Raw genomic sequence first — 22,741 nt, 5'->3', positions numbered from 1 at the left:
AGTAATTATTAAAAAAAAAACTAATTAGTAAGATACCTATATCAAGAAAAAATGTACTAAATTTTAATAAATATTTGTTTAGATAGTATTAACATTTATACTTACGGTAAATAAACCGTAAATATGGTAAATATCAAATAAAACGGTTTATATCAAATACAAAAATTATTGCTGAATCAAATTAATGTACCAAAAAAGTATGTTTACAAATGAGTAAATATTCAGCTAGTATCATTTAAACAAATATTATTAACATTTAGTACATTTTCTCTCAGTAATAATTTTGGACATGACTGTATTATTAATAATTTAAACTGAGACTTGTAGAATTTCGCGTTTCATAAAAATAAATTTCTTTCTTTCTAAAAGTATAAATCATGTATTTTTTTAAATTGAATATTTGATTTTTTAAAGTAACACTCATTAAATAATTGATCACAAACTCGTCGAAAATATTTCATATTTACATGCCTCGTTTATAAAATTAATTTATTTTGTGTTAGCCTTTTTAAAAAATATTTTATTTTTGACGTTAATATTACGTATAAATATTTTGGAAGACACAGTTTCGTTTTTTTTTTACAGTTAGATATCAGAAATTCGTTGAGGAACTGGACTCGTACGTGAAACAAGTGGAAGAGATGAAATACTGGGGCGACATCGAGGAAGTGGATCGGTATCATCGCAAGGCGCAAAGTTTGGAGAACCGGTTGATCGCGGCAATGGACAAGATCGACAAGTTCAACGAGGAGGAGGTTGCCTTCGGTTGGGAAATCACGCAATATCCGTTACGAAAACGGATTGCTGATCGTTTGCTACCGTTCAAGAAGCTCTTCGACAGCATCTGCGAGTATTTGGCCAAATATGACAAATGGATAAACAGCACAATCGGTTCTTACAACCCCGAAGATATTGACAATGACGTAGGAACATATTACAGGTTGATATTTGTCAAACAATGTTATATCGAAGTTATAACAAAACCAAGAACAAAAATTTTATAATAAAAAGAAGATAAGGATGAGAAAAATTACATTGCGTTACAAGGTTTTTGTTTTTCAACACCTGGATGGTAATTCTTATGTATTTATAGCTGCTGAAAAAAAATATAAAATTAAAAAATTCACAGATTAGAGAAATCAAGGATTTTATTATAAAAAGACTACAAATCTAAATTCTTTATAACTTCTTTTTTTTGTTTTATATAATAAAATATATAAAAATTCATCATTCAGATGTTGAGAAACAGAAATCTTGTAAATCAGTGTAATTTTTTAACGTTAAGTATTGTTAATAAATTTTATTATTTTAATATGTCACTAAAATCATATATAAACAAGAAAAAAAGCACCATACCATCACATTTATTTTTGTATTTTAAATTTATATACTGTAAAAAACATTTAATTTTGCGTTATTATCTATATAAGAAATTCAAAGCAGAATTTATAAAAATTAAAAATGATTTAATTTTTGAAAAGCATATCTTTTTTTAGTATAAAAAGCTTTATAAGATATGTGAATTTGTTACTTGTTGAGAAATAAAAAGTTGGTCAAAATTTATTACCTAATTAGAAAACTTTTCTCACTACTATGATAATATCTATCTTTTCTATAATTATTTGGCTATAATCATTAAATTGATTTAATTTAGGCATAAAAATTAAAAATTGTTTAACAACGATGTGATTTACATTATTATTACGCCGCATTTGTGATTTTGGTTTTTTGACGATAAAATCGAATGTAGGACAATCTACAAGTTGGAGAAGGCGTTCCAGGAGCCGGACGTGCGTGAATTAGCGGCCGCGGTTCGTGAGAGAATCGATGAGTTTAAGGAACGGATGCCAATGGTGATGACTCTGGGTAATCCGGGATTGAAAGCGCGGCACTGGGATCAGATTTCGGCGATTGCGGGCATTCCGATCAAGTTCGATGCCGATCTAACACTGGGCAAGGTCCTGCTTATGGGTCTGGACGCTTTCGTCCCGCAATTTGAGGGCATCTCCGAAGCTGCCACGAAAGAGGACACTCTGGAAAGAGGCATGGACAAGATGTATCGAGACTGGAGCGATCAGATCTTTACGGTGAATCCTTACAAGGACACCGGCACCTTCGTCATCGCCGGCGTCGACGAGATACACCTCTTACTGGATGATCACCTTACAAAGACAGTGATCATTAAAAATTCGCCTTACATCAAACCCTTTGAGGCTAGAATACTGTAAGAATTAATTGTACGAAGAATTTAACGCTGAAAATAACGAATTAATATTTCCAGAACTTCAATTTATTTTAATATATCTTTTATTAATTAAATTATTGTTTTTTTATTTGTTGTTATTTATTAACTTAGTATTATCTTCTTTATATCAAATGTAATAATCTGTATCAAACCTTATCTCTACAAATATTGTTACTTATAATTTTTATTATTGCGTTCTAATTTATTTGCAATTTTATTTATTTATTTGTTTCAGTATATATTATATTTTCAGTATTTATAAATATTAATTATTATTTTGATATTATAAATTACAAATTACATTTATAATTGATAAAATTATAAATTTCAAACTGATAAAATTAATGTTATTATTTAATTAATTAAATTTATTTTATTTGATAATTAATATATTTTATTTACGTAATCAATTTACTTTATTTAATTTTATTTCGTTAGCATTTTATTAGTTTTACATTTGAGATTTGTGTATAACTGACAATTATTTAATATTATTACGTGAAATTTTTTAATTTTAGCAAGTGGGAGAAGACATTGCACCTGCTGGAGAACATTCTGGAGCAATGGTTGAAGGTGCAGGGCACGTGGATGTACTTGGAGCCAATCTTCACCTCGCCGGATATCCAACAGCAGATGCCGGAAGAAGGAAGGAAGTTTGTGCAGGTCGACAAGATTTGGCGGGAGATCATGAAGACTGTTTACGGCGAGCCGCACGTTCTCGCTATCGTCGAGATCGAGAAGATGCTGGATCGTCTGAAAAAGAGCTTTGGGCTGTTAGAACTAATTCAAAAAGGTCTGAATGAATACTTGGAGAAGAAGAGACTCTTCTTCCCCAGGTTCTTCTTCCTTTCCAACGACGAGCTACTGGAGATTCTCTCCGAGACGAAAGATCCGACACGGTAAGTCATTTATAAAATCTCAAATTCAGAAATACTAAATAATAACAATAATGGTAATAATAACAATCTGCAGAAAGTAACTTTACCTTCTAATTTTACATATAAAATTAATAATGTATAATTTTAATTTCGCAAAAATTTGAACTTATACTTATTCATGTTTTTAAATTTTCACTTTAGATATATCTTAATGTGTATATTTGAATTTTTATTTTACTAATAATAAGAAAGATAAATAAATACTATTTTTTCACTTGATTGTTTTTCTGAGAAAAATCAAATACAATTTAAATAAATTGTTTATGTAATTAGGTATAATCTATTTAAATAGTAACATCATTTATTTGTGATCTTTTATTTCAAGGACTTGAGGGATAAGACTTTTTATTGAGTAAAATTGTTCTTCAGCGTGCAGCCGCACCTGAAGAAATGTTTCGAGGGCATAGCTCTACTGAAGTTCAACGAAGAGCTTGAAGTGCTGGCGATGCGATCCACGGAAGGCGAGGAGGTTATTATCTTAGAGATCATATCCACTTCCATCGCTAGAGGACAAGTCGAGAAGTGGCTGATCGAGCTCGAGACGGAAATGCGGAAAAGCGTGCATCACATGGTGCATCAAGCGATCCTGGCGTACCACATGAAGGCGAGAACGACTTGGGTCCTCGAATGGCCCGGTCAGACTGTTCTCTGTGTAGATCAGACGTATTGGACGCAACAAGTCGAGGAGGCCATGCTGAAGGGAGTGGCTGGTTTGAAGAGATACTTGGCGCAATGCCAGGAAGAGCTCAACGACATCATTTTGCTGATCAGGGGAATCCTCTCGAAGCAGAATCGCATCACGTTGGGTACCTAATTAAACTGGTGCTTCTAAAAGTTGAAGTATTTTTAATGATTTTATATATTGATGGGAAGTGTTTGTTCTTTTTTTTTTTTAGAGGCGCTGGTTACTTTGAATGTTCACAGCAAGGACGTCCTCGCGGATCTCTACAAGGAGAAAGTTGTAAAAAATACCGATTTCAGATGGTTGTGCCAACTTAGATACTACTGGCTGGTACGTCTGCTTAATTAATATTCAAATTATATTTATTGCGTTGCAAGACTTAATTTCAAATTACGTTACTTTAACTTATTTCTAAATAGCACAAAATATTCTATGAATAATTTTATAAAGTTCAAGTGTTCTCTATTACTACCGAATATTTGAATCGAATTCTATGCAAATACATAGAACATTCTATTCAGAAACTTATATTTATAATAAAACGGCCATTTACAAAATGTTCAGAATATTTACAAAGTTAATGAACTATATATACTATATTTATTTTATCATAAAACAAGATTAGGTCCACATATATAAAAACATACGTTCAATATTCCATTGAATATTGTATAAAATGTTTTATGTACAGTCAGTAAATATCTACATTCAATAGTAAGTTTTTCAACTGTATTGTAAAAATATGATTAATATTTGATAGTATTTCTATAGAATGTACAGATATTTAAATAAATATTTATAGAATGTTCATAGAATGTTTATGTGCTTTCTGGCATTGTTATAAAACAGAGAAAACTTTACTTTTTTTTTTCTATAAATTTGAAAAAGACATAGTAATATTTTTCCGCTTATAACTTTTACCTTTTAAATTTATAATTTAATAAATTAAATAAATTAATTGAATTTATTAAATCAAATACGTATAATCAAAATAGCGTTTATAATTACAATTGCATTAGTAATTTGCCAAATTAATTCGTTACCTCTATTGTATTTTCAACCGATATTTTACTGCCGATTCTACATTATTTACTGCAATTACATCTTGTCCGAGTAGAAGGACAACATGTGGGCGTATATGATCAATTCATACATACGCTACGGCTGCGAGTACCTCGGCAATACATCTCGCCTGGTAATCACTCCCCTGACGGATCGATGCTACCGCACCCTTTTCGGCGCCTTGAGCCTTCACCTGGGCGGCGCACCCGAAGGACCCGCCGGTACTGGCAAAACGGAGACCACGAAGGATTTGGCAAAGGCGGTCGCCAAGCAGTGCGTGGTCTTCAATTGCTCCGAGGGCCTCGACTATATCGCGTTGGGCAAATTTTTCAAGGGTCTCGCCTCGTGCGGCGCCTGGTCTTGCTTCGATGAATTCAACCGGATCGACCTGGAGGTCCTGTCGGTCGTCGCGCAGCAGATCCTGACGATTCAGTGCGCGATCAACGCCGGCGCCGAGAAGATAATCTTCGAGGGCACGGAGATCTATCTCGACCACACCTGCGCTGTATTCATTACTATGAATCCGGGTTACGCCGGCAGAACCGAACTGCCGGACAATCTCAAGGCCCTCTTCCGGCCAGTGGCAATGATGGTGCCTGATTATGCTCTTATTGCGGAGAATACCTTGTACTCTTACGGCTTCTACAATGGTAGACCGTTAGCCGTGAAGATCGTTACCGCTTACAAGCTCTGTTCGGAACAACTCAGCAGTCAGCATCATTATGATTACGGCATGAGGGCAGTTAAATCCGTGCTGATCGCCGCCGGCAATCTGAAGCTTCGCTATCCTGTTGAATCCGAGGATATCTTGATGCTGAGGAGTATCTTGGATGTTAATTTGCCGAAGTTTCTAGTCCACGATCTACCGCTCTTCGAAGGTAGACTTTCTCTTTGCGTCTTTTTTTTTTTTCTAATTTAAAGGTGAAACGATAATCCGTCCAATTTATTTTTTAACCTGTTTGACTCTGTTTGTTAAAAATATATGTAGGCAAAATGAATAATTTTTAACGTGTATTTTCTTTACACAAATGATTCAGCTCATTATTCATAAAAGTATTAATTAAATACGATTATAGAGAAATAAATATTAAATCGAGATTAAAGTTAATCTACGTTGGTAAAGAAGGATTTTGAGGGATTTTCTTTAACACCAGGAATAGCTTCGGACCTGTTTCCCGGTGTTGTGCTACCAACGCCGGATTATACGCACATCAACGCGTGCACGGAGGATGCGTGCGCCGCGGCAAATCTGCAGTGCACGGACCACTTCCTGCATAAGATCCAGCAGATCTACGAAATGATGATCGTCCGTCACGGCTTCATGATCGTCGGGCTGCCGTTCGGCGGTAAAACTTCAGCCTACCGAATGTTGGCGGAATGTCTCGGCCTCTTAGAGGACAGAAAGTTGATGGACGAGCATCGCGTAGAGATCACCGTCATCAATCCCAAGGCCATCACGATGGGCCAATTGTACGGCCAATTCGATCCCGCGTCGCACGAATGGAGCGACGGAGTTCTGGCGGTGTCCTACCGAGCCTTTGCCACTTCCGTTAACCTGAACAGGAAGTGGCTGGTCTTCGACGGCCCGGTAGATGCAATTTGGATCGAGAACATGAATACGGTATTGGATGACAATAAGAAACTCTGCCTTACATCCGGAGAGATCATCCAGCTCGCACCTACGACGAATCTGATTTTCGAGCCTATGGATTTGGACGTAATTCATCAATTCTTTTGATTCAGCATTCTATCAAAGTCCGTTTGTGGAAAATCATTATCTTATCATTGTGTATGGAGAAAAGTTGCTTAAAACAAAAAGCTAAATTTTTAATTTGCAATTACCGAAAAGTAACTTAAAAATGCATTATTATTTTAAATTCATGTAGGCTCATGTAATCTTGTCAAACGATTGACCCAAAATTGATTTCTCTATATGTCTTCTATAAAAAAATAAAATCATTTTTAACCCTTTTCTTCTAAGCATAAAATATTTGCTTCTAGAAAATAAGTAAAAAAAGTTAAATTTTACACTCGAAATTTAAAGTAAAAAATTATTGTTGTTGTTATTATTATTATTATTATTATTGTTGTTGTTGTTGTTATTATCACCAGGTTGCATCACCTGCCACGGTGTCACGGTGTGGTATGATCTACATGGAACCGGTGAGTCTGGGTTGGACGCCACTTTTGTTCTCGTGGATAAACACATTACCGCCCAGTTTCACCGAGGAAATTAAGAACTATTTGGAAGACATGTACATGCGCTTTTGTCCGCCTCTGTTGCATCTGATACGTCGTTGTGGCGCAAAGGTCTAAAAAACTGCTCTTCCTCACGAAATTTAAAGTCTCCAGATTCTTATTCCCAACGTACAATTCTGGATTCATGCTTGAGGAGTATCAATTGTTAGGAAAAGAATAAACAAATAAACTTTGTTTATTCTAAACTTTTTTTACGCGAAACTTTTCTCGTTTCCGTCGGAAATTACAAGTTCTCACGGTCTTCCCTCTGCCTGCAGGAAATGATAACGATGCCGGATGCTAATCTAACGCGCTCAGTTATGTACCTGTACGACTGCTTCCTGGATGATTTTCGCGACGAGAAGTACATGAGCATGATTTCCGAATTGGACATGATAGCGCAAGTGGAAGTGAGTCTAAATTATGCTATATAAATTGTGAAATCATCAGGTATCTTTTTTCAGATATACTGTTATTTTACTTTTAAATTGGCAGAAAAATTCCGATTCTCAAAGAAACGCAGTTTGCTACTTTTTATTCATCTTACCAATAATAATAATTAAACAGGAAAAATAACAGGTTACAGTTATTTCCATTTTATTTAATTTTATATTGGCAGAAAAAAAATTCTGATTATATATAAAAATGTATTTCTCGAAAAAAATGCAGTTTGCTATTTTTTATTTATTTTCTTAATAATAATGCTATAAACACGAAACGATTAAACGGATATAATTAATATTAATTTATTGATTATTAATCTTGCTTTGATACGGATTTATAAATAAGAGATATTTAGAAATTAATTAAATTATAATTAATTATATAATTATAATTTTACAATTATTATTACATTAAACTAATAACCAGCATTAATAATTTTATGCTTAAATATATATTAAATCGTACATTTCAATCATTTTATAAAGCATAAAATCATTTTAGTGAAGAAGTGTTTAGAAAAACATTTGCCGATATTTATAGTTGATTCTTATATTTAAGATTGTTTTAAGTACAGTTTTAAGATATTATCTTACTAATGCAACATTTAAAACATTAGTCTTACATTGGCGGATTCAGAAAGTCAAAGGGAGGTCACTGGTGTAAATAAAAGTCTTTTTATAAAATTAAATATAAAAGAATAGGACATTAAATTATTATTTAATTTATTATATTGAAAAGTATTATTTAAGTATACAATTTATAAAATGTTTTATTTAAAATTACATTAAGGCTAAAAAGAAGAAGAATATAATAGAATCTGTTTTCTATATTTAGACGAATTTCTTAAATTAAATAATATTTTTGCAACGTTCAAAATTGTAATTAATTCAGAAATATTATATAACACATTTCGCTATAAATATTGATGAAAAAGGAGAATTCCAAATTATCAATTCCCATTTTCAAAGGGAGAGCCGCTTTTTATAGTTCCTTTTTCGTCCATCAGTGCTTATTGTCTTAAAATAAAAACGATCTATGAACATTGGCCTTATGCTTTTCACAGGGCTGCTTCTTTTTCTCGTGCATCTGGGCGATGGGCGTCACACTAATGGCCAACTACCGTGAGTGGTTTAATATTCTCTTCAGGGCGTTGGCGGAACCCGAATTTCCGGAGGAAGTTCGCCAACGCTTTGGTATATCGGAAATCGACAATCCGAAGGAACCCTATGTAGTCTCTTTGCCGATCACCGGATCGGTCTTCGACTACAAGTACATCAAAGAGGGTAAGGGCAGGTGGCAACTCTGGCTGGAGGATCTGAAGGATGTTCCGCCGATCCCCAAAGACATGCCGGTGAACCAGATCATCGTCTCCACAGTGGAGACTGTCCGATATTTCCATCTCTTCTGGTACCTCGTTCGCCATCACAAGCCAGTCCTTTTGGTCGGACCGACGGGGACCGGAAAGTCTGTTTATATTATGGAGTTCCTGCTGAAGAAAAACAATCCCGAGATTTTCAAACCACTCTTTGTGATATTTTCGGCGCAGACCACCGCCAATCAGACACAGGATATCATTATGAGCAAATTGGATCGAAGAAAGAAAGGTTTGTCTCTCGATTTAAATATTTATTTTATTAAAATTACACAGAAAAACAGTTTTACTGAAATATTACTGAAAGTTTAACAAGATACAGATCTGAAAGTAATTTTGTTATTAATAGATTATCAAAATTATATAACGTTACTAAATTACTAGATTTTTTTATTGAACCCGGAACAGATTTCAACTTTTTTGCGAAATATTTTGGCACACATAAAAAGTTAATCTATATATAAAATTATTGTTATTTTATATATTGTTTTATATTGTTTAACAAATTGTATATAAGTAAACCGGAATTTAATATATTAATGTAATATAAAAATGTTTTCAATGTTTTTTCCATATTTTTTTAAATTATTATCAATAGCATATTATTATCCGTGCTAACACTGCAATACTTATTTTTCTATACATCGAAATGAGAAAGAACAAGAAGAAAGATGTAGTTGTTCGTCAATTGTTTATTTCAGCGATAATTAAACAATTAATACATTTGCAGCAACAAGGTTATTATCGATGGAATAGAATCGATAATTGCAGAATTATGAAACTGGACGTGCGCTAATATCATGTTGCATATATTGTAAATATATATAAAACATGTTATAATAACATCGTTCCTGTAGTGCCAATAATCCAAGAATGATAAATTCGAGGACATTCTGGAGACAAACTTTGTCCGAGGACACTAAGTTCAATTCGAGGACTGTCCTTGGAAAATAAGAACGCATAAGACGCTTAAGCTAATTGCTAGAATATTAAAACTTTTTGCAGCATTGCTTATTATGCTTTCCTACATAATTATTTTGTTTCCTACATCATTATTTTGATGGTCTACTAATACAATTATTTTCAGATCTATATCTACCTAAACTTTTTATATTTCAGCATTTTTTCATATTTGTTCTGTTCACGTATTATTGTATTGTATGATTATTGAAATTACTTTAAAAATTATGTGTGAGATAAAGAAGAAGTCAATATGTGAGCTAATTAGTTGAAATTTTATAGGTCTTACCAGTTTTGAAATTATTATTAACGGATGACAATATTTTATTTAAATATTCTATTTAATATATATGTATATATAAACAAGAGATAAAAATTATTAACGCTGGAAATTATTAAGATTGCTTCCTCTAATAAAATTAAAAGGATATTTCAAACCATAAAGTTCTATAACTGGAAGATAATTATAAAGCTTTTTCTACAAAACATTTCGAACTTATTTTAAAGTACGAGATCAAAATCTCGTTAAGTTTTTTTCTTGCAAAAAAAAGAGAGTTGTTTTTAACTTTGCTCAAGAGCATTTTAAAGAAGAGACTTTTTAAGCTTTTAGAACATCTCGGGCGAAGTTAAAAAAAAATAATTTGTTTTCAGCTTCAAGTTTGCATGCTCGACATAGAACTGCGGCCATTTAAAGTATCGCAAAAAATATAACGATAGGTTTTAGAAACGGAGGAGGCAAAATGCTATTTTGAAAATAGTTCTACAATTATTGCAAGGCTGATATTTACAGTCTGTTCTTATCTTAAGACCGACTTAAGTAATGTCTTAGGCTACGGTTTTGTGGCTGATATTTATTATCCGTCTTTACTTTAAGACTGTCTTAAGTAATGTCTTAAGATGCTAATACAGCTCCGAGACATTACTTAAGATAGTCTTAAGCTTATAACTTAAGTACAGACTATATTTAAGACGATCATATATACAGAACCAACTGTATATCGGTCTGTGATTAGCTTATGACATCTTAACGCTGTATTAATATAAAACTTAAATATAAGGATCTATCATAAATATCGGTTTAAGATACGTTTGTAATTTTGTCATTTTTGCCACAAAGAAACTTGACCAGTTACGAAGATAGAGCAGACTTTAAGCAAAAGTCTGTTTTGAAAAGTAGTTTTTGTACATATAATATTAATTGTTACATTTGTAATTTCATCATTTTTTATTCAAAGTGCTTTTATAAATTTGTCGAAAAGCTCATTTACTTATCTTTAATTATCATCATCATGATCATCACTATTGTTATTCAATAATTCTTTCTGATAAGGTCTGTATGGTGCGCCGCCCGGCCAGCACTGGGTGATCTTCGTAGACGACGTGTCGATGCCGCAGAAGGAACAGTTTGGCGCCCAGCCCCCCATCGAGCTTTTGCGTCAATGGCTCGACCACTGGACTTGGTACGATCGGAAGGACGTCGTACCGATCAAGCTCGTGGACGTCCAGCTGATATGCGCGATGGGTCCGCCCGTTAGCGGGCGTGACGTCACGCCACGGTTCAAGCGGCATTTCGTCACCCTGGGGATCTCGGAGTTCGACGATGATGTCCTGGTCACTATATTTAGCAGGATTACCGCCTGGCACTTTAATACCCGTGGTTTCCCAGATTTTTTTGAACCGTGCATTAATCAACTGGTCTACGCCACTCTGGACGTGTATAAGGAGACGAGAATAAATCTGCTGCCGACCCCCGCGAAGTCACATTATCTGTTCAATCTGCGGGATTTCTCGCGGGTCATTCAGGGCGTCCTGCTTTCTACTCCCGAAGCCATCGTCGATCTAGTATGATGTCAACTATTAAAATAGAAATCGTGCAAAGTTGTTTTTCTTAATTGGCTTTTTTATTTTAAGAAAAAAGCGAATAATTGTAAAATTAATGATATTTTTGCTGCTATATCTTCTTTTTTGAAGAATTAAAATCATTCTTTAAAAAAAATATATCAGACTTTATTACATTATCTTCACTTCGTGAATAATTTGATAGATAATAATAAATAACATTAGACTGATACGTTAATATACATCAACTAGGTAGAAAAATGCATTATTCGGTTTTTGCTGGATCTTACAAGGGAAGGTAATGTAAACAGACTTCGCCTAACTTTATGTTTTAGTACTCTTCATTAATTCATGAGTAAGTGGCACGATATAATATTCAAGTATTTATGACAAATTTGCATCAAAAGTTTCTTGTGCGCCTCTTTATGTAACTTTTTACAGAATGTAAATTTAAATGAATGATCAGGCAACGTATGTAAAAAACTTATTTTATAATCATAACGTTATTTTAACGTTTGCAATTATACGAATAATATTCGCAATTTAAATAAAAATTCTAAAATTTTCGTTGCAAATTTCTCGCAAATTTTTTAATATTACGTTTTGCCAATTGAATGAATTAATAGGAGATAAGTACTAAAACATATTTGAGTGAAATTCATGCATATTACTTGGTTCTCCTTAGTATTCATATGATGACTTTCCAATCATTTTTACTACACGATGAGTTGTTTACGTTTTGAGTTAATTTTTATGGCATTATTGTTACAAGTGTACAAAAATGATTAAGGGATTCTTATATATTAACATCTTTGGAAAATATTTGTACATTTATGTATTTAAAAAAATTATATATAAATGCTATAATTAATTACTTGGTAATTATATATATTAATTATATATAAATGCTACAATTAATTATTCTCAATGTTTTAAAGAAAGAAAATGCGCAGATAACTCAATCTTGTGTATTAAGGACTTTTCGGTGCAAAATTTATACATATCTTGTGAAAACTGCGTGCCTATTTAATTTTCGGTCTTGGAACGCAATCTTAAACTGAAATAGTAACATTCAAATTAAATTGACAAGTATTATTTAATGACATTAATTTAATGATATAATGCTAATAAGCATTTTAAAAAATTATAAAGAGTTTTTTGTGAAAAATATTAATATTTTAAAAATATTTATCGTATAGAATTAAATGATTTTTGTTTAAATTTTTAAGATAAGTATGAAGCGGCTGTGGGTCCACGAAGTGCTCCGAGTTTATGGGGACCGGTTAGTTGACGAAGCTGACAGTAGATGGTTGGTGGAACAGATTCGAAGGACTATAAAGGATCGCATGGGCGACAACATGGACCGACTTTTTTGGGATTTAAAGGACGAGCCTGCTGCAAAAATAACGGAGGTGCATTTGCGAAATCTCGTTTACTGCGATTTTCACGATCCAGTCGCCGAAAAGAAGATGTACATAGAGATCCAAGATTGGGACGGTCTCGCTGAAGCGGTAGAGGAATATCTCGAGGAGTACAATGAGCTCTCCAAGACGCCAATGGATCTGGTACTTTTCAGGTATGTTTTCAATTAATTTTGAAAAAATCGCTTTAATTGCATTATAAAAGTTATATAAAGCAAAAAGAGAGATCTATTTTACTAAACTGAAACAAAAATTTATCAAATTTTAATACATACTTTTTTGAATGGTACCAAGTAAACATAAAGTACACAGTAAATAAATATTTATTTAATAAGAAAATGATATATTTAAATCAAATCAATGGTTTTCGATTCAAATAAATCTATGTTTACATTTGGTGAATATTTATTTAGAAATATTCAAACAAATATTTATTAAAATTTATTTTTTTCAATGTACAATACTAACAAAAATTATCCATGTGAAGATTATTTCAAACACTATCGAGAAAATTTAAGAAGTAAAATAGTAATTATACTTAGTGGCGCAGAGAATTTTCCCCAAGTCTACATTTTTTATTTAAAATCTTCAATAATTGACAAAGTAGCTTAGATACTGTATAATATTTCTAATATATTCTTATAAAATAGAAATTAATTCTACGCAATACTTGATTTAAAAAAGATCTTGAATTTATATTTATTTTGAACGTTAAAATAACTCTTTCCTTTAAAGAAATTTAATAAGTACTAAATTGTTTAATTACTGATTTTTTTTTCTTTTTTGAATATTAAAAGCATCGTCGTTAAGACTTTGGTTGCTGAAGATCTCGAGGTAAATTTTATTATAGCGAATGGTTAGACACAATGGTTAATTAGGCAAATTAATTTGCCATCAGATTCGCGATAGAGCATCTCTCGAAGATTTGCCGGGTGATGATGCAGTCGCGCAACCACGCTCTTCTGGTCGGCATGGGCGGTTCCGGACGGCAATCCCTGACGAAGTTGGCGTCTCATATATTCGATTATGAGCTTTTCCAGGTACAGATATCTCAACAGTACGGCATGTACGAGTGGCACGAGGACTTGAAGAATATCCTGCGGAAGAGCGCAGCGAGCGACCTGCATACAGTCTTTCTCTTCATGGACACGCAGATCAAGGAGGAGGCCTTCCTCGAGGACATCAGCAACTTGCTCAACTCCGGCGAGGTGCCCAATCTCTTTGCAGCGGACGAGAAGTCCGAGATCTGCGAGAAAATGCGAATCATCGATCGGCAGAGGGACAGGTTTGTCTTTCACGAATAGAATTAATATTCCACTGAAATCAGATAATTACATTTTTGATTAATCAGCGATAATATTATTACATCTTTCGTGACGTAAACCGTATTTATTAAATCTATATAATAAGAGTGAAATTGTTTCAGTAATTAATAATTACGCTACCATTCTTCGCAACGTAATAAAGTATAGAAAATTTTGAATAATATTAAATATAGAGAATATTATCTTTTAATTTTGGCTTTCGTAATTATCTTTCATGTTGATTTTGCCACGATTTTTTAAAGATTTTTTTGAAATAATATTTATTTAACGGATTTCACTTATCAATAATTGTTAACATTAATTGAAAGATTATAGTTAGAGAGAGATTCCTTCATCAAGCAAATACAAATTTACATTTTAAAACAGATATTTACGTTTTAAAATTTTCCTATTAATTAAGGGCGTGTTTAATGAAATTGATTAATAAACTTGAAAAATCCAGATTAAAGCTTAAAACAGAAATTAATCATTTTATACATTAAGCTTTAAAATCATTTGAGATTAAACATCAAAGAATTACAAAAAATAAAGAAAATACAGATATATATGAGAAATATAGTTGATTGAAATTTAGAACATTCCCAGAGCAATTTTTTTGAAAACAATTTGTTTTAGTTTGTTTTACGAAGTAATTCTAAATGTCACAAACAGAAATACAAAATATTCTGATCGAATTAGAAAATTTGAAATATATCGAAACATTTTCTGTTCTCTTTGGCATTTAAAAGTTGCAAAAATAGAAATAGAAAAAAATCAACGCTTAATTCATATAGGAAGAACTTTTTATGATTTGAAAGATGATTTATCGAGCATAAGGATGTCTTTTGAATTCAATCAGAATAGTTTTTGTTTTTATCTAACACTTAGAAATTATTCTGTGCATAACGAAAAATGGAACAAATCATTTTTGATGCAGCCGAAAGTAACCTAAAGGATGATTTATCAAACATAAGAGAATTCTGACATACGTATTCAGAGTATTTTTTTCTGCAAACATAGAAGTTACTCTGTACAAAAATAGGAATGGAACAAACTGTTTTTAAAAAATCACTCCACAGAACGTTCAAACTTCAGTCAGCCGAAAAAAATATTCAAAATTATACTCTGCAGAAAGGTTGAAGCGATACCTTTCACATTTTAATTAAAATACTTAAAATAATAATGAAAAATCAAAATGAGATTAATATTTGACTTTCCTGACGCGTGTTTAGATCCGTGCAGACGGACGGCAGTCCGGTGGCTCTCTTCAACTTCTTCGTGCAGACGGTGCGTGAACACCTGCACATAGTGGTGACGATGTCGCCGATCGGCGACAACTTCCGCATCCGAGTCCGCAAGTTTCCCGCACTGGTGAACTGCTGCACCATCGACTGGCTGCAACCCTGGCCCGAGGATGCCCTGCTCGCGGTCGCCACGAAGTTCCTCGGCGAGATTGAAATGCCAGAAGACGAACGTAACGCCTGCATCGCGATGTGTCAGTACTTCCATACGTCCACGCAGAAGCTGACAAGGGATTTCCTGATGCGTTTGGTTCGTTATAACTACGTCACACCGACATCCTACCTGGAGCTCATCAACACGTTCAAAGATCTCCTGGATCGAAAACGGAAAGAGGTACTGCAGGGTAAGAGCAGGTACGAAGCTGGCCTCGACAGGCTGGACAGCACGCGCAAAGAGGTCACCAGGATGCAGGAAGTCTTGGTAGCTCTTCAGCCGAAGCTGCTGGTGGCTGCGAAGGACGTGGAGCGCATGTTTCTGGATGTGCAGCGACAGAACGAGGAAGCCAGCGAGATCGAGCAGATCGTTAAGAAGGACGAGCAGGCCGCTATGGTGAGAATAGAATTCACAACTGCAATATCTTATTATCTTTATTGTCTCTTTTTTGTTGATTTATTATATTTATTTCATTTGAATTATTTAATAATTAATTTCCCACATGGATTTTATTGTATGAAAAATTGTTCAATTTCTACAGTCTTAGGTAAAAATATTAGACATTAGTATTTTTTTTATTCATCCAGAATTCTTTTATCTGCTTTGTTATTTATTGGCTACCGATATTATATATATAAGTTTAAAGGATTCTTGAAACAAAAGATAATTTACAGCAAATGCCGCAAGTCTTTCAGCTAAAATTATAAATAATAATTAATAAGATGCATAACATTTTTGGCCAAGGCCGTATGTCTTAAATTTAGTTTTAATGTTTTGTGTTAAAATTTTTTCAATACATTACTTATTCATTTTCTTCAAAATACCATAATATACCCCCGAAGGTTTTCTTGCAATGAACACGATGCCGTTGCCAGAGTTTGCGTAGCACACGAGAATTTTGGGTAAACTGCGGTATAGAGTAAATTGGGGTGGTTTCAGCTCATTTCATCTCAATTTACTAAAATGCGTTACGCAAATTCTGCATCGTGTTCAGTGCAAGAAAATTCTTTGGAATATGTACTACATACTTTGAAGAGAAAAGAGTGATTTCTTTTATTGAATTGTGTAATTATAGAAAGTTTAAAATTCAAGTAGCCATAAATTGATAAAAATAAGCGAATGATGAACTAAAATTCTTTTGATAACTCTTGAATTCTAAATTTTTGTTTTACCATGAAAAATGTCAAAAATGATTAAAAAGCAGCTTCTCCATTCAGTTTCAAAATTCTGATATACGTTGCGCAAATTTTGTCAAACGGCATTATGTTCAGTGTGAAAAAAATCTTACTGAAATATGTACTATGACACTTCGGAAAGAAATTGAGTGTTGAACAGTGTTATTGAATAATTGAATTTTTAATATTGCACAGTTATGAGACTCTAATGCTTGTTAGAAATTGATCAATTTCTGAAATTTTCAATCTTAAGGTATTCATAATCGATTCTTATACTTAAGACTGTCTTAAGACATGTCATGAATCAAAGAGCTGTATTAGCATCTTAAGATATTATTAAGGTACTTCTTAAAATAAGAACCGACTATTAATACCGATCTTAATCTTCCAAGTTTGTTTCCAATCGAGTTACTTTAATTTCTTTGGATATATTAAAATATTTGTATAATTAATTAATTTTGTGATAAATAATTTTAAATAAATGTGAGGGGGATTTAACGACCAACAATTATAATTTGCGCTTACTAGATTGTCGCTGCGGAAGCCAACGAAATTCGCGCTGAATGCGACGCGAATCTTAAGGAAGTGATGCCAATACTGGACGCGGCGAATGCCGCTTTGAACACCCTGACTCCTCAGGACATCTTCATTGTCAAGTCCATGAAACGTCCGCCGGCCGGCGTGCGATTGGTCATGGAAGCGATTTGCATACTAAAGGTATATTAAATAATCGTGGAATAAATACGATACACAAATAAATAAGTGTACTCTGCTTATTGACAGAAACAGAAAATGAATCGAGTTAAATTATATTTAGTTTCCAACTTGCATGAGGAATAACACATAAATATTAATATGTGTACAAAATACATATTTATATAGCATCTAATTGATGATATTATTAATGTGTCATAAAATACAGGCAAATAGATATTACAATAAAATATAACATGTAAATTTATTATATATAAATACATATTATGATATATTATTGTATAATATGCAAGGTTGAATAATAATGCATATACATATATTGTACATAAGTTTATATCAAAGTTTGCTTCAAATCTGATTTTTCTTCGCTTATCCCTTCGGAGCTCTGACGTCACAATTTACAACTACTGACTGCTAGATCTGTGAGATTTATAATTTAATTTATGTTAACTAAAACGCACAATTAAGAAATTCAAATGTATGTTTGATCCAAAATTTGTCAAAAAGAGGAGCCATAGACTTGCCGCAAACAAAATTCTTTTTTAAGGTCAAATATGAAAAAATAAAATATTAAATTTAAATTATTATTTAAATTATCATATTGAAAAAATATTATTTAAAAATATTAAAAAAAAAAACATTTTCGGAACATAAGGACTGAGATTTAGAAATACTAAAAATATGTATAACATTTTACTGAATGTTTTTAAAGATGAAACTTTAAGGGAAGATCATGCCTCCCCTCCCCTCCCCCCACCACCACGAATCTGCCAAAATGATATAGCTTTCGTATAAGAAAGAACAAACGTTAAGTATATTTTGATAAGAACAATCCAAATTTGTAGATGGAACATATTGAAAATTGAATTGTTTATGTTTTGGTAAAAGGATTTATAACTGAGTAGATCTAGTGATTCCAATTCCAAAGGAATATAATTGAGCGGATCTAATAAAGCCATCATCAGCATCGAAAGATTAAAAATCCGTTTGAAAATTATACAGGACGTGAAGTCGGAGAGGGTGTCGACCCCGGAGGGTGTAATAGACGACTACTGGAAGCCGTCGCTTCGCATTCTGGGCGACATTAAGTTTCTAGAATCGCTGCTGAACTACGACAAGGACAACATCCCGGAGCGAATCATGCACAAGATCCGCACGACGATTCTAACGAATCCGAACTTCGATCCGGAACGTATCAGGCATGTGTCGACCGCCTGCGAAGGTCTCTGCCGCTGGGTGTTCGCCCTATCGGAATACGACAAGGTCGCTAAGGTAGTGGCGCCGAAGAGGCAAGCTCTGGCGAAGGCCGACGCTGTTTACGCTGCAGCGATGGAACAGCTGACACTGAAGAGGCGCCAGCTGCAGGAAGTGCGAGAGAAACTGGCCCGATTGGAAACTCTGCTGGCGCAACGAAGAGCGGAATACAAAGCGATGACCGAAGAGGTGAAGGACTGCGAGGAGAAACTGAGAAGGGCCGAAGAACTTATCGGAGGCCTCGGTGGCGAGTACACCAGATGGTCCGAGACCGCTAAGTAATAATAATATGAAGTACAACTTTTTGTACGTCGGATACATGCACGTGTCTCATTATCAAATTTTGTTTAATTAGTTTATTTGTGTAGATATCATTTGAACCCAACACACATTTAAGGCCTCCAAGCTAGAGAGATTGAAATTACAAAATTAACGTTAACATATTTTTTTCACAGTTAGGGAGTAGACCTTACAGACAAAACTATTTGCTACTTTCAAACTGAAATGTAGCTTTTATGAAAATACAAACATTAATGATTAGTGGCAATGTTATATCTTAGCAGACCGCTAAGTAATTTTGCCGGTTGTCCCCAGAATACAGCGCAAATTATACAAGGCATTGTGATTCTATTTCACAATTCTCACCTGTTCCATAATCGTCTCCTTTTCTCTGTATTACATATATTAAGAATTTGAGTTTCGAAACATTAAAAATTATGAAATTTTTATGAAAGTATTTTAAAAATGATTAGAACATATTTTTTTGTTTTTTTTTAGTTAAAAGTCCTCCAAGAAATATTTATTACTTATTAAAAAACAAAATGTTGATCAAAATTTATTGTTTAGTGATATTCTGTCTAAAAATTATTTTTTGAAGATTTTGAATTTCAAAAAGCTATAATTAATATCACATAGATTTACCGTTACTTTGCCTTTAATCTTAATTTTCAGTTTTAATTTTTATATCTGCATTATCAGTTTAGTTTGCAATCTAAATTAATATCCAAATTGTAAAAATAAAAATATCAATTAAATCTACACTAAGTGTGTAAATTCAAATTCTTTATTGAATGTAAGACGGTTCAGCTATAATATTGTTTAATTATTATTGAAAGTGATCCAAGAGCCGTCGAGTCGAAACTTCTTATATTTAATATTCAATAAAGAATTTGAATTTACGTAAGAACATTCAGTATTGGCTCTGATTGGCATTTTTACTTCTACGATTTCTAGACGATCTTTAGAAATTTTATCCAAAATAATTTGAAACTTTGTGATTACTGATAGATCGCTCGGAGAAATCTATCACAAATTAACAGGCGATATCCTGATCGGTTCCGGTGTGGTGGCCTACCTCGGCGTCTTCACGATGCAATATCGACAGAGGCAGGTGGAGAACTGGGTGGAGTTCTGCACTAATCTGAAAGTCGTATGTACTCAGGACTTCCAACTCACGCAAACATTGGGTGATCCAGTACTCATCCGCGCCTGGAACATATTCGGCCTGCCGAGCGACCTATTCTCCATCGACAACGCCATAATCATCACAAACTCGCGCCGCTGGCCGCTCATGATCGACCCGCAGAGTCAGGCAAACAAGTGGGTGAAGAATATGGAGAAGACGTCGAATCTGCACGTCGTCAGATTGACGCAGCCGGATTACATGAGGATTCTGGAGAATGCCGTGCAGTTCGGACAGCCGGTGCTGCTGGAGAACATCGACGAGGAGCTGGACCCGGCTCTGGAGTCGTTGCTAATGAAGCAGACCTTCAAATCCGGCGGCGCGTTATGTATTAAGATCGGCGACAGCATTATTGAGTATTCCGATAAATTTCGGTAAGTTTGTCAACGTGCTTGAATTTTTTATTTCGTTTTTGACATGCTGAGTACAAGCGTAATTTATAAATTATATCATAATTATGTGAAATAGGAATAAATTTAATATAAACTTATAATATTTTTAATAATTTGTAGTTTAATAATGATAAAAATTAATATTTGATGTAAATTATTTTTATTAATTTATTATTTGTCATTAATTTTATATAAATGAGATTCGTTTATATGCTTGGAGGATAAACATTTCTGTATAGTAAAAAAACATTTTATACTTATGTTAAAACTGACACTTATTAAAATGCTTGTTGAATTTTTGAACCGAGTATTGATTTAACATAATATGATTATATTATATTATTATCGCATATTTATGTTAAATTGATATTTAATGTTTTTCAGTATAAAAATAACGCAAGTTTTAAATAAGTAACATAAAAATAACATTTAAAAAATTGTAATTTAAAAATGTAAATTCTAAGATAAATGAATAAAAAAAATGAAAATTAATGTGTTAATTTAACATATTTTAACTATGATTAGTTTCCCTGAAAAAATATGCTTCTAAAATTTGTTTCTAAATTATATCAAAATGTTCAATTTTTCGTAAATTTTTTCACATAACGTTTTACGTTTTAATATATTCACCTTATATTAAATTATAAAAACACAACAATTTGGGTGAATCATTTGAGACACGTGAAATGTGTTAAATTTAGCACAAATTTTGAACTGTGTATGTGTATGATTTCCGTAGATTTTACATCACTACGAAATTACGAAATCCACATTATTTGCCAGAAGTAGTAGTAAAAGTGACTCTATTGAACTTCATGATCACACCGGCTGGTCTGGACGATCAACTTCTAGGAATAGTCGTTGCAAAGGAGAGACCCGAGCTCGAGGCCGAAAAAAATCAGCTGATAGTTCAAGGAGCGGCTAATAAAAAGTATATATAAAACACCTTTTTATTTTACATATTTTAATTGATTTTCGTATTATCTTTAAAACAGTTCAATAACAATTAAATCATTGTAATGTGATTGAACGATTATTTAAATTTTCTGCATTTAAAAATTATTGCGTGTTAAAAATATATATTTGTATCGCTGAAACAAACAGAATTTATCATCAATAATTTTCATAGCCATTTCATTCTTAATTGATAAAATTAAGTGTCGATAATTCCGTATTGACAAAGTGAATATATGTTGATGTTAATATTAATGAAATAAATTTTGTATGTAAATAAATATTAAATTCTAAAGAGCTTTGCCAATTCGCAATTCAGGATTATCGTTGCTCCGACAAGCAATATTTTGCAACGTTTTTCCGCAGGATGTTAAAGGAGATAGAGAATAAGATCTTGGAGGTGCTGTCCGCGTCCAAAAAGAATATCCTCGAGGACGAAACCGCCATTAGTGTGTTGAGTTCATCGAAAAATCTAGCTAACGTGATTCAAACTAAACAGACTGCCGCTGAAATTACTGAGAGGTCGATCGACGCGGCGAGATTGCAGTATACGCCAATTGCAGTCTACAGTACCGTTCTTTTCTTCACGATTGGTGAGCAAGAATGCAAAAGTAATATTTATTTAATTTGAGAAAAAATTAGAAAAAATTTAGAAAAACATCGCTTAATTTAAACCAATTGTCTTTAAATTAAATTTGAAAATATATAAGAATTATCTAATATAAAAATAATATAAAAAAATACGAGTATAATATAGAAATAATATTTGTGAAAACCTTAATTTGATGAATGTGGAAACCTACTTTTTCAATTCATACATTCTTTGAATT

General features: G+C 33.0%; 1 protein-coding gene across 1 annotated transcript in view; it reads left to right on the top strand.

Annotated features, from left to right (window-relative positions):
* The window catches only part of LOC108754417 (dynein heavy chain 7, axonemal), a 44,359-nt gene that overhangs the window by 10,647 nt on the left and 10,971 nt on the right, over positions 1-22,741 (top strand). The window contains exons 12-30 of the mRNA XM_018496674.1: positions 586-940; positions 1,751-2,224; positions 2,764-3,144; positions 3,553-3,989; positions 4,080-4,195; positions 4,983-5,805; positions 6,082-6,644; positions 7,040-7,237; positions 7,444-7,575; positions 8,673-9,213; positions 11,272-11,783; positions 13,010-13,356; positions 14,100-14,486; positions 15,738-16,356; positions 17,664-17,852; positions 18,852-19,381; positions 20,391-20,939; positions 21,697-21,888; positions 22,278-22,504. Of these exons, the coding sequence (XP_018352176.1) occupies positions 586-940; positions 1,751-2,224; positions 2,764-3,144; positions 3,553-3,989; positions 4,080-4,195; positions 4,983-5,805; positions 6,082-6,644; positions 7,040-7,237; positions 7,444-7,575; positions 8,673-9,213; positions 11,272-11,783; positions 13,010-13,356; positions 14,100-14,486; positions 15,738-16,356; positions 17,664-17,852; positions 18,852-19,381; positions 20,391-20,939; positions 21,697-21,888; positions 22,278-22,504 (7,572 nt within the window). The remainder of the gene's footprint in view (positions 1-585; positions 941-1,750; positions 2,225-2,763; positions 3,145-3,552; positions 3,990-4,079; positions 4,196-4,982; positions 5,806-6,081; positions 6,645-7,039; positions 7,238-7,443; positions 7,576-8,672; positions 9,214-11,271; positions 11,784-13,009; positions 13,357-14,099; positions 14,487-15,737; positions 16,357-17,663; positions 17,853-18,851; positions 19,382-20,390; positions 20,940-21,696; positions 21,889-22,277; positions 22,505-22,741) is intronic.

The sequence above is a fragment of the Trachymyrmex septentrionalis genome, unplaced genomic scaffold (genome assembly GCF_001594115.1).
Source record: "Trachymyrmex septentrionalis isolate Tsep2-gDNA-1 unplaced genomic scaffold, Tsep1.0 scaffold119, whole genome shotgun sequence".
Classification (NCBI taxonomy): domain Eukaryota; kingdom Metazoa; phylum Arthropoda; class Insecta; order Hymenoptera; family Formicidae; genus Trachymyrmex; species Trachymyrmex septentrionalis.
Note: the sequence above shows the minus strand (reverse complement) of the source record. Positions and strands in the feature narration are given on the sequence as shown.